General features: G+C 34.9%; 1 protein-coding gene across 1 annotated transcript in view; it reads right to left on the reverse strand.

Annotated features, from left to right (window-relative positions):
• The window catches only part of Nbeal1 (neurobeachin like 1), a 194,157-nt gene that overhangs the window by 50,570 nt on the left and 130,908 nt on the right, over positions 1 to 12,679 (reverse strand). Inside the window, exons 32-34 of the mRNA XM_023710161.1 lie at positions 10,486 to 10,643; positions 7,325 to 7,449; positions 4,841 to 4,967 (exon numbers count right to left, since the gene is read on the reverse strand). Of these exons, the coding sequence (XP_023565929.1) occupies positions 4,841 to 4,967; positions 7,325 to 7,449; positions 10,486 to 10,643 (410 nt within the window). The remainder of the gene's footprint in view (positions 1 to 4,840; positions 4,968 to 7,324; positions 7,450 to 10,485; positions 10,644 to 12,679) is intronic.

Below are 12,679 nucleotides of genomic sequence, written 5' to 3' on the forward strand. Positions count from 1 at the left end.
AAAAGAATATTTGAATTGTCTATAACAAATATTCTATTGAATATTAAACTACTTAAATATTACAATATTATCCAGGTTCATTTTCATAAAAATGTTTTACATTTTAATTTTATACAACTCATGAAAGCTAAATATAAAGAAGCTAATTGAACTGGCAGAGTAAACTTAAAAATGCAGCAATGTGTGTCATACATATAATTTTATTTCTATCAAACTATATAAAAAGTGTGTCATTTTAGTGGTGTTTTGTACATGCTTATCAGTACTAATTGTTATTTTTTAAGTATAAAGCAAGACTTTAAAATTAAAATAGAGGGTTACCATAACATTCTGCTGACGAAGGGACTGCTGCTGACACCAAGAGCCCCTCTGGGCCAGGGAGATGGCTCAGGAGAACAAGGCGCTTCCCTGGCAAGCGCAAGGGTCTGAGTTCAATCCCCGGTTCCGCCAAAAAACAAGAGTTCCTCTGTGCACACAGTAAAGTCATGCATTTGTCTTAGACGGAGTGTTAACATTTGCACTTCTTGGAAGAAGTAACTGCAAAGGGAGGGTCATCAGGTGGTTCAGGTGACTGTAACTGCCAGTTATAGAAACTGGAGCTCACACTACTCAGGAAACATTATTCAAGTAAATCTGTAAGCTGTTCTCTAGGCCTAACTATTCCAGATATGCCTCATGTTTGAGATAGCAATGACTGAGTCCAATTTTGTTTCTGGTGGGTTTCTACAAAGATATCCTTCAAGTATCCCCAACTTAGCTGGCAATACTTCCACCCTTTACTTAAAAGAGCTTTTTAAAAGGGAGCAGGAGCTGGGGATTTGGCTCAGCGGTAGAACACTTGTCTAGCAAGCTGGAAGTTCTGGGTTTGGTCCTTGGCACCAAAAACAAAAAATAAACCTCCCCTAAAAAACAATTCAAGGGGCTGGGGAGATAGCTCAGTAGAGTAAGAGCTTGACGGGCAAGCATAAGGGCCTAAATTCAATCCCCAGTTCCACCAAGAACAAACAAACAAAAAACAATTCAAGGGCTGGGGAGATGGCTCAGTAGAATAAGCACTTCCTTGGCAAGCTCAAGGGCCTGAGTTTAATCCCTGGTTCCGCAAAAAATTAAAAACAAAAAAAAATCACAAAAGTGAGCACAGGGCCAGCCTGAACTGCTTAGCAAAACCCTGTATCAAATAAACAAACAAACTCTGAAATTACATAATAGAAACGATGCATAACCAATGAACACATTAAGAAATTGATGAATTATACATTTTAAGACAGTAAATTTTATTTTATGTGAAGCACATCCTCTTTTCTAAAAATAGACCCAAAAAATGAACTAAAAATCAAGACCTTCCTGTTAACAAAGACTGAAAGAATTTATAGCCATGACAGCTCCCCCCAAACCCTGGTACTGGGGATCGAACTCAGGACCTTGCACTTACCAGGCAGGCACTTATGTCACTGAGCTATCTCCCCAGGCATATATCTTTCTTCTTTTTTTTTTTTAAAGATGCACCATGGCTCTCTTTCTTTTGTACAGGACCTACAAGGTCTCACTACACAGACTGGACTCAGTGATCCTTCCTGTTTTGTAGCTTCCCAAGCTTGCTGGGATTACAGGTGTGCACCACTACACCCAGTCTCAATTGCAGTCTCAGTGCGCCCTGGGAGCAGGGCAAGCAGCAGGCTGAGGATGGAACCCCCAGTCCCTGCATCTGCCTAAGCAGACGCTTTAATTCGCTGAGCTCTCTGGCCAGCCCCTCCCGAGCCCTATATCTTTTTTATAATGGAAGTATTAAAGGAAGTCCCTCAGGCTAAAAGGAAATAAATGGTACAGATGGTAACTGAATGCAAAGAAATAAAGTGTTCTAATATACACAACAATGATAGCAGAAAGGGAAGATGAGGAAATATTTTATATTTGCTTAGGAGAGAAGTTTAAAACAAGTTGAAAATATGTCTAGGCTATTAAGGTTAGTTCTTGAGGGAGGTTTGGTCATCTGTGTATTTCAAGGAATTGGTGTTTTTCATTTAAATTGCTAAATTTACTGTATAAAGTTGTCATGAGCCAGGCGTGATGCATGTTTGTAAAAGCAGCACTCAGGAGGCTGAGACAAGAGGATCAATGGTGAGTTTGGGGCCAACTTCTGGGCTATATAATGAGTCAAAGGCAGCGTGAACTATATAGGGAGACCCTGTTTCCAAAAAAAAAAAAAAAAGTTATCATTACTATAATTTTCTAATCACTTTAATTGCTGAGATATCTTTCTTTTCTTCCTAATCAGTCTGGCTAGAGTCTGACTTAAGAAAATCAAAATATTGCTATTTATTTCTTAATACTTGTTCCTTTTTTTTTTTTTTTTTTTTGGTTTCCTCGTTATGGATTTCTGCTTTCACTTTTATTTAAGTAATTTTTGCTTTTGACCTTGTATTTCAGGCTATATATATATTTATTTATTTATTTATTGTTGGTGAGGGGAGTAAAATCCAGGGCTCCATGCATACTAGGCAAGGGCACTACACTGAGCTTCATTCACCTTTAGCTCCTGTACTACACATTTATCTACTGGTTGTCCCCAGTGTGGCAATATTCAGAGATGGGGTCTTTAAGAAGTGACTGGATCATGGGGGCTATGACCTAATGGATGGATTAATCTACTTATGGATTCATAGCTTAATGAGTTTGGGGCAGAGTCTTTGTTATAAAATCCAGCGCTCTCTCCTCATGCTGCCTGGAATCTATGAGGTAAGTAGCTTTATTCCACCAAATGTTCCTGGCCAGGGTGTTCTACTTCATCAAAGCCTAGAATTAACTAAATCAAGTGACCATTAACTGAACCTCTGAAATTATGAGCTAAAACAAATCTTTCCTCTTTTTGGATGATTTTCCTAGGTATTTTATCAGAGTGATGGCAAGATAACATTACCTTAAACACAGCTTTAGCTATATGTTACACATCTTATTTTTTTATTATCTTGCTATTTAAGTGTATTTTCCAATTTCAAGATTTAGTTCCAATGAAAGCAGGATCTCAAGGACTAACTAATCAAGAAAGGGAAAGGAGAAGAGCTAGGAAACATGAATGAGGCAAGCCATACAGTTATATGTAGAAGATGGGAAAGGCAATGATCCTGAGAATCTCCAGAAGATTTTTGAATCTAGTAGTTAATTGGAAAGATTCTCACCCTGACTAACTGTATATACTGATACTTGTGAACTAAGCTACTGCACTGCAGATGGTAATCTGTAATAGTAGTTTCATGCTTGGAGTGCCTGTCATTCTGATCTTCTCAATATGGGCTGCTTGTCATGACATGCCAGTTGCTGCTATGATGTCTCTCGGTTAGATGGTTGTTCAAGAAGAAGGGGGTGGTGAACGAAAACAAGAGACAGGAAAAGGAATATTGTGGGACTGTCCTGCTTCAAGGTTGTATATGGTGAGATTTTTGGACTTATGTGTAAACATAAGTATATAATTCTTTATGCCTATTTTTAAAATATATTCTAATTTTTAAATGTTTTTTTAATCATATTCTGTGGGGACTTAAAGTTCAACATATCAATAATTGATGAAAAATACCTGTTCCATATTATGCCTAAGATGTTTGATATTCAGACAGATAGTGAGGTTAAGCTTAACAGACTAAGTCATATGGTAATAACAATAAGTTTGTCTTCTGGATGGTTAACAAACTAAGTTTGTAGACCAAAGTTAGAGAAAAAGGAGGGCTGCAAGGAAAACCAACAGTTTGGCCCTAGCCTTCCAAGGTCAATTAAAACTTAGGACATATGAGAACTTGTACTGTAACGTCATGTAACTCAGTAGTGTCCCAAATTTTCTGATCAAGGAGATTATGGGGCCAAAGAGGAAAGTGATCGATGATGTAGAGTGTGCCTAAGGAGAGTCACATGGAGAGAAAACATTCTCTCAGGCTTTCACAGAGAGCACATTGGCCAAGCAATGGCTGTGACTCATCCACATGGCTTATACTGACAAAAGATCTACAATCTGAGGTACAGGATCTCAGGATAAATCCTGAGGGGATTTCACTGACTTTATCAGACCCAAAAGCTACAACTCTTGTTGCATAGGTCCTGCTTTACGTTGGTCTTAACCATCCAGCAGAAAAGTATAAAAATGAAATATAAGAAGTAAAGCCATGCTGTTATGTTGAGCTGTACATAACAGCTCAGGCCAACAACTGCTAACATTGCCAGTCAAGCGGAAGATCCAATACTATTATGGGCTCCTGGACTCTTTAGAATATTTTGCTGAGTTTACACACCTATAATATTCAAATAACAGAACTTAACAAAAAAAGGGTATACAGATGAATATCCATTTTGTATTTGTGTATTCAAAGTGGTTAGGATAGATATATAGTTACATTCTCTTAATGAATAGAGGGATTTGTTCTAATGGTGTTTGTAAATAGGATATCATGTCTGCATCCTGTACAGCAATTAACCACTAGGAAGAATGTATGCAATGTGTTAATTATTGAAACTGTCCTACCAATTTGATTTTTAACTGTCTTATTGCTATTTGTTTATCAATAAAATTATGGGAAAAAAATCAAGGTATTTTAAGTATGTGTACCTCCTTCCTAAAATAAATGTGAATTATCTACTGAAAATGTATGCTAATAAAATAAATAAATGTATATATTAAAAAAAAAGATTCAGTTCCAAATAGGCATAATAATCTCAGTGAACTCTGATAGATTTGCATTACTACTAAGTGTTGGATCACAGAAATACACAGTTAAATTTCAAGCAAATCCACAATTCTGAAATCCTATTTCTTAAAACAAAATAACTAAAAATTCTTTGTAGTAGTCATACATACATATTTACTCTGGCTGGTATATCCTCTTCAAAAAGTTCTAATTTATCCTCTTCCATGTCATTAACCTTCACTTGTTTTGCTACTTCCAAAAGCAATGAATCACTGGAGTTCTGTGAGTGTTGGATACCTGTTTATACATAAAATATCAATTAAACATATAATATAAAAAATAAAGGAAAAAATATCATCATAGCGCTACTATAATTTCCATTAATCACACAATAATGTGTATTGCAAGTAAGGAAGGTATTTTAATGTAGAATAATCTATGATGCTTGATGGTGATTTTTAAACACATGTGTTAAGAGATATAGATGTACTAAAATGTATGAATTATTATTAATGATGGCATTAGCTATTTCTGAAATAGGCCAAATAGTTAGTTGGGTGTAGTGATGCATGCTTGCAATCCCAGCACTCAGGAGGTTCAAGCAGGAGGATGGCTGCAAGTTCAAGGTCAACCTGACTATATACCAAGACCCTGTCTCAAAACAAAAATAAAGATAAACAAAAAGAAATAGGTGAAATACTCTACTGACAGTCTGATATAAATACAAAACTTTATGTAGATAAGTGACACTATTATTCATACTTAATCATAGTTAATTCTAAAACATGCCAGTATGAAACCCAAAGAATCATTCTCACTGTACAAATAACATTTCTGTAGTGCATTTATAAATAAGTACTAAGAAAGAATATAGGTCAAATTTTCTTCAATTGGAAGATAAAACACAGACCAAGAACCAAAGTTTTACTTTCCGGAGTATATGGTATTTAATAAGTACTTCATATATATATATATATATATATATATATATATGCATGCTACAAACATATTTCATAAACAAAACATTTTATAGGAAAATAGGGCTGTCATAATGAAGAGAACATAAGCTGTGAGATGATAAACTTAGATTCAGATTCTGTTTTGCCACTTATTAGCTATAGGGTCCCATGAATTTATCTCCTCCCCATCTTCTTTTTTGTGGTACTGGAAATTCAACATAGAGCCTTACTCATGCTACAAAGTAATCTGCCATGGAGCTATAGTCCCAGCCTCTATCCCATTCTCTTTAAAAATTTTTCTTTTGATACAAGGTTTTTCTTAGTTGCCCAGGCTTGCCTCATACTTGTGATTTTCCTGCCTCAGATTTCTATATAGCTAGAATTACAGGCAGATGCCATTGAACATGATACCTGTTTTCTTAAAGGTGAAAAAGAGAACTTATCACAGAGTTGTTATGGATACAACAGTAATATATATGATACAAAATATAAATGGTACCTTTTATTATTACATTCACCTCAACTATCTTCATTTGCATGAGAACAACAGTAATATAAATAAATACATAACTTAAGGTAAGAATTAAATATTCTATAGATTTATAAACACACTTCATTTACAGAAATAATAATTCATACTAACGTAAGACTAAAAATAACTATAAAAACACTATAAACAAAACACGAAGATTATTTCCCTTTCAACTTCTTAAATGGTATGATTGCTCAGACATAAAATATATTAACCTATTAATGTTGTATTTTTCTGTATGTTTGTTTTCAACACACTTCTACCTAGTCCATACTTTTTCTAGAACATGTTGGTAATTGCTCCTACTGAACATCTCTTTAAAAAAAAAATGGTTAAGGCAGTTAAACAAAGCACTTGAACTCACTACGTAGCCCAAGCTGGTCTCAAACCTTTAGTGGTACTCCCACCTCAGTCCCTTAGTCTTGAGGTGCTGGGCTTTTAGGCATGTGACCCCACTCTTGGCTTAGAATTAGAAAGACCTAAATAATTGCCAATAAAATTTTGCTTTCTAAAAAAAAAAAAAAACTTGTTTTCTAGAAAGTTTAATTGTGGGGGTTGGGGAGATGACTCAGTAGAATAAGCGCTTCCCTGGCAAGTGCAAGGGCCTGAGTTCAATCCCCGGTCCTGCCAAAAAAAAAGAAAAAGAAAAAAAAAAAGTTTAATTGTGTTGGCAAGGCTGGTCTTAAAGTTGTGATTCTTCTGCTTTAGCCTCCTAATAAGTAGCTCAGAATATAGATGTGTACTAGTACCCCCTTTTCTGTTTTGAAGAATTCTACCATATCTAATGGTCTAGGGAAAAGACAATATTTCACTATAAGATACATAGTTCATATGAAATTCAGTATAATTTTATAATTACAGGCCAGGGATTTAGCTCAGCGGTGCAGCACCTGCCTGGCAAGCATGAAGTCCTGAGTTTGATTCCCAGTACCAAAAAATTTATTTTTATACTTATAAATATTTTCTGGTGAAAGCACCACCAAAGGAAATATGAGGTCATTTTAGATTTAGCTCAAACATTAACAGCTGAATACATGGAAACATTTAAGTATCAACTGCAAAACACTCTTCCTTTGTAAGTTAACATTTTAAGAACAATAAGACAATACTAGCCCATCAACAATCCGTCTTTAACAGTTAATAAAGCAGTCACTGGAACTCACCGAAGTTATCTCTCAAGGCACTAGCTTCTTCATGAGTTTTGAAATGATAGTTTGGTACCAGTTTAAGTCTCATGCGGGAATAATTTTCTACATTAGCTAGTTTCCAGTGAATTGGATTCTGTTTCCTAAAAATGTAATAAGCAGACAAAATATTTAGATTAAGATTACAAATATAAAGTGGTATAATAAATTATTACATATTAGCTAGGTGAGGTGGCATACACCTACAATACAAGCATGATGAGATATTACAGTAGATGGACAATTTGAGCCCAGCCTAGGCAACTTAGCAAGAGCCTACCTCAAAAAACAAGCAAGCAAGCAAGTAAGCAGGCAGGCAAAACAAACAAAAGTACCAGGCATGATGGTGCACTTCCTGAGGCTGGATTCCTGAGGGGAATGGCTGCAAATTTTAGGCCAGCCTAAGTTACATAGGGGTTCAAGGCCAGTTTAAACTTCATAGAGATCCTGTCTCAAAACCACCACCATACCACCCCCACCCTCACTACCATTACCATAATAAAAACCCAAAATCTCCAAAAAACAAACAAACAAAAATCCAAGTATTTTCTATTTGTTTTAAAACATTCATAATGATCATCTCATTTACTTTTGCTTTATTTTTTGGTTAATTATCTCATTTAATTCAAATGCTACAAAGAATTATAAGAGGAACCTAGGATAGCTATTATTTGCACTCTGATATAAGGTTTACAGGTAGCATAAATCAGATCTGAATGGGGACTTTCAAACTTACAGCTTGATTTCTTTACTTTTTCACTGTCAACTGGAAGCTCTTAAGTAACTATACAGCGAGTTTATATTTCCAAATACAATTTAAAAAGAAATTTTCTAAAAATAAAGACAAAGGGGCTGGGGAGATGGCTCAGTAGAATAAGTGCTTCCCTGGCAAGCACAAGGGCCTGAGTTCAATCCCCGGTTCTGCCAAAAAGACAAAAAATAAAAATAAGGACAAATAAAAATGGGTCAAAGATGTAAGAGGTAGGACTATGAAATTCTTAGAAGCTAATTTTATACCTCGGCAAGAAATTGAGTGGACGATGGAAAGGAGAACAAGTGATTAAGGGAAGGAGGGAGGTGGAAGGGGAAGAAAAGAGAATTCTACACACACATGTGTTATCTACACACGCCAATTTGCATGATGAATATAGTCATTTTGTATTGCAAACATGGACTAGTACTATTTTTTAAAAATTGAGACACTTCTCCAAAGAAGATATACAAATGGCCAACAATCACAAGATGTTTGCATCATTTGTTATTAGGAAAATGGAAAGGAAAATCATACGATGCTCACTAGGAGGCGCTATACAATTTTTGAAAATGGCAAGTACTGGTTAGGATGTAGAGAAATTGGGACTTTACCTTTCTAGTGCAAACATAAAACAATATGGTGTATGGAAAAGAGCCTGGCAAGTCCTCAATGAGTCACACAGAATTATCTGACAATCCAGCAATTTTACTTGTAGATATAGATACCCAAATGGATTACTAACAGGTGATCAAACATTTTTACACAATTGTTCATAGCAGAGCTAATTACAATTTAAAAAGTGATTAACAACAAATGCTCCAAAGCTGATAACTGGATGCAATGAAACATTTATCAGCTGTTACATAATATGCTGTGATATAACAAAAACATACTAAGTAAAAGAAGTCAAACCAATTATATAGTTTCATTTAGATTAAATTTTCAAAAGGAGGCAAATAATGGGCACAGCAGATTGGTGGTTGCCAGGGGCTGGGGAGGATGGGGAGCACTGTTCAGTGAACAAGGGCTTTCCTTTGGGTGATGAAAATATTCTGAAGCTAGACAGAGGTGGTGACTGTACAACATGATGCTTAATGCCACTGAACTGTACTTTTCTTTCCTTGGAATGAGTAACTGAACTAAGGACTTTACACTAAGCTATATCCTCACACTATTTTGTTTTGAGACAGGGTCTTGCTAAATTGTTAACATGCCCAGGCTAGGCTTGAACTTGTGATCCTTCTGCCTGAGTCTCTCAAAATGCAGGATTACAGGAGTGAGTCACCATAGTAAATTATACATTTAGAAATGCAGCAGTTAAACTGAAGGAGATACAACTCAGTATCAGAGTGTGAGCTTAGTATGCTGAGACTTTGGGTTCAACCTTCCAGCCCCAGAAAAAAAAAGTATGAAACAAACAAAATCGTTAAAAGTAATAGTTATATAGTAAATTTCATATATAAAAAAGGGTTATAAAACGGATATGATTCATCAAAACAGAAATGATTTAGGATCACTTAAATTAATGGAAAAATATTTTTTAAATTCAATTTATTTTATTTTTTCCACAGTTTTATTGAGAGACATACAGCAATGAGACAGTTTCAAATCAAATTGGTAGGACAGTTTCAATAATTAAAACATTGCATACTCTCTTCCTAATTGTTATTTGCTGTACAAGCTGTGGACATGATATCCTATTTACAAACACTATTAGAAAAAATCCCTCTATTCATTTAGAGAATGTAACTATGTATCTATCCTAACCATTTTGAATACACAGATACAAAATGGACCTTCATCTGTATCCCCTTTGTTTAGTTCTGTCATTTAAATATTCTAGGTGTGTGAACTCAGCAAAATATTCCAAAATAGTCCAGTAGTCCATAATAGTATTGGGTCTTCTGCTTGACTGGCAATGGAAAAATATTTAACCACATATTATTATTACCCTGCTTGCAAGAGTTGGTGTCAGAAAGACAGATGTATACTAGGTCAATATTTATGAACAATCCAATGTCCAATAAACCTTATATCAGAGCGTAAAAAAAAATAACTGCATGAAGAAAAACCCCATATACTTAGAGTGGTGGTATATATACATAATCCCAGCACTCTGAGAAGCTAAGGCAGAAAGTTTAAGCTCAGCCTGGAGAACTTAGCAGTCTCAAAACATAAAAATGTGCTGGGGATATAGCTCAGTGTGAAAGCTCTGGGTTCAACTGCCAATGCCAGGATGAAAAAACAGGGAAAGAAAAAGGCACACAAAATTAAAAATTAATTTTTAATTAAATTTTAAAATTAAAATTAATTTGGAGTCAAGATAGAATTGGCTTAATAGTTCTAGAATTCTAAAGAAAAGTATTCATAAATGGCATATTCTTACCTTTCAGCCCAAGGTCCCCTTTCACATGTAAGATACAGCCGTACTGCCTTCCAGAGTCTAAGAGCAGCTAGTCGCTGAGTGCTCAGTTGTTTAAGCATATTATTATACCTCAAGTTCTCTTGTCGTGCTCTTCGATTAAATGGCTCCACAAAAAACTCCTGAAAGGAACAACAATAAGACTACTGAATCACATATTTACAAAATTTTTAAACTGGACTAATAAAATCATGTAATATGAGAAAAGAAACTTGTGATCATATACCTTTATTTCTTTTTTTTCTTTTTTTTTTTTTTTTTGTAGAACCAGGGATTGAACTCAGGTCCTTGGGCTTGCTAGGCAAGTGCTTACTTAACTGAGCTATCTCCCCGGCCCCAATATACCTTTATTTCATTACAATAATTATCTTTGATGAAGCACGATATAATTCTAGCTAAAATTTATTCAGATTATATTAATACCTAAAAAAAACCTAGCAATAAACTTGTAAACAACTTCAAAAACAATGTGCCTCAATACAGGATCTTAAAACTCAGGATAATCAGCTTTCTACTGTCAGGTGAAATAATTTTTCTTTGGAATCCTTTGATTTATAAGGAATCTAGAATGAGATTCCTTTTGTTTAAAGAAAGTAAGAAGAAGAATCATATTCCAAATCACTACCAACCACTTAAAAATCAATGATAAAAGTACAAATTTTTTGTAATGAAAAATCTTATGTCTTACACTGCTCATCTCTGAACAGCATTTTGTTTGTTTGATTTTTGAGACAAGGTCTTGAATATAGTTCAGGCTGGCCTTGAACTCAGAGCAATCTTCCTGTCTTAGCCTCCTGAGTGCTAGGATTGTAGGCATGTGCTACTATGCCTGTTTTTATACTTTTCTAATAGATACTAGTAAGACTGGCTTATCTCACAATGATATTTACATTTTAGGAATTAAAATGATAGCATTAAGTTTTTCAAACAAACCAAAACTGAACCATCTTATAACAGTTAAAAGATGTGGATCAAGCACAAAGGCAACACAACTGCATGGCTATAAATATAAACTGCAGAGTTAGATTTAGGTACAAATCTTAACTACTAGCCTAAGCTAATTCTCTTAATCTTACTTATTTCAGCTACTTCTCTGAGGCAAACTATCCTAATCTGTAAGAGGAGGTTGACCAAAGCTCTTATTAAAAAGATTAAGATCTATAATAATATAAGCATAGCAGAACATGACTGTAATCCCAGTATTATAAGGCTGAAGCAAGATCACAATTTTGAGCCCAGTCCAGGCAATTTAGAAACTTTGTGAGACTCTGCCTAAAAATAAAATAAAAGAACAGGTCTACTGATGTGACTCAGTGCAAAAGCCCTGGGTTCAATCCCTAGCACCATAAAAGAAGTGCTTTATCAAGTGTTTAAGACAAATCATTGCAGAGTAAATTGAGGAAGTCATGACATCAGCTTCATAGTTTCTTTTCCTTTTTGAAACAAGGTCTCATTATACCACATAAGCTAGCCTCCACTCTCAGCCTAAGTGTATACCACTATACCTGGCTTCACTATTTAAGTTCAAGCACGTAAACATATTTTTAAATTAGATGTTCTAGAAAACATACAAGTTGAAGTTACAGAGAAAGTGATGAGAATATACAATGGTAGAACTTTTCTCTGGACAATGTAAGAGTATCTATAAGCAGTACATACTAGCAATTCCTCTCACTCAAGGCAAGTTATCCTAAGTAGCACAAATCTAACTGTAGGGATGACAATGGGATACTATACAACATATAATGACATTAAAACATATTTATTCACTATACAGTCAGCCCTCTATCCATGAGCTCCATATCCATAGATTCAATCAACAGTGCCTGAAGATATTTGGTAACAAAATATACCAGTACTGTATTTTTTTTTTTTGGTACTGAAAATCAAATTCAGGATCTTGTACTTGCCAGGCAGGGACTGTTAAATATAGATTTCTTTTAAATTGTCATTTCCAGTACTATACAGTATTAAAAATATTAAAAAGATGCATATTCTATTAGGTATAAGTAACCTAGTGATGATTTTAAGTATGCAGGTTAAAACATAAAAAGAAAAAAAAAAACAACCTGAGCCAGTCTTACTAGTGTCTCTTAGAAAAGTATAAAAACAGGCATAGTGGCACATGCCTGTAATCCTAGCACTCAGGAGGCTAAGA

The sequence above is a fragment of the Octodon degus genome, unplaced genomic scaffold, assembly GCF_000260255.1.
Source record: "Octodon degus isolate 3935 unplaced genomic scaffold, OctDeg1.0 scaffold00016, whole genome shotgun sequence".
NCBI lineage: Eukaryota > Metazoa > Chordata > Mammalia > Rodentia > Octodontidae > Octodon > Octodon degus.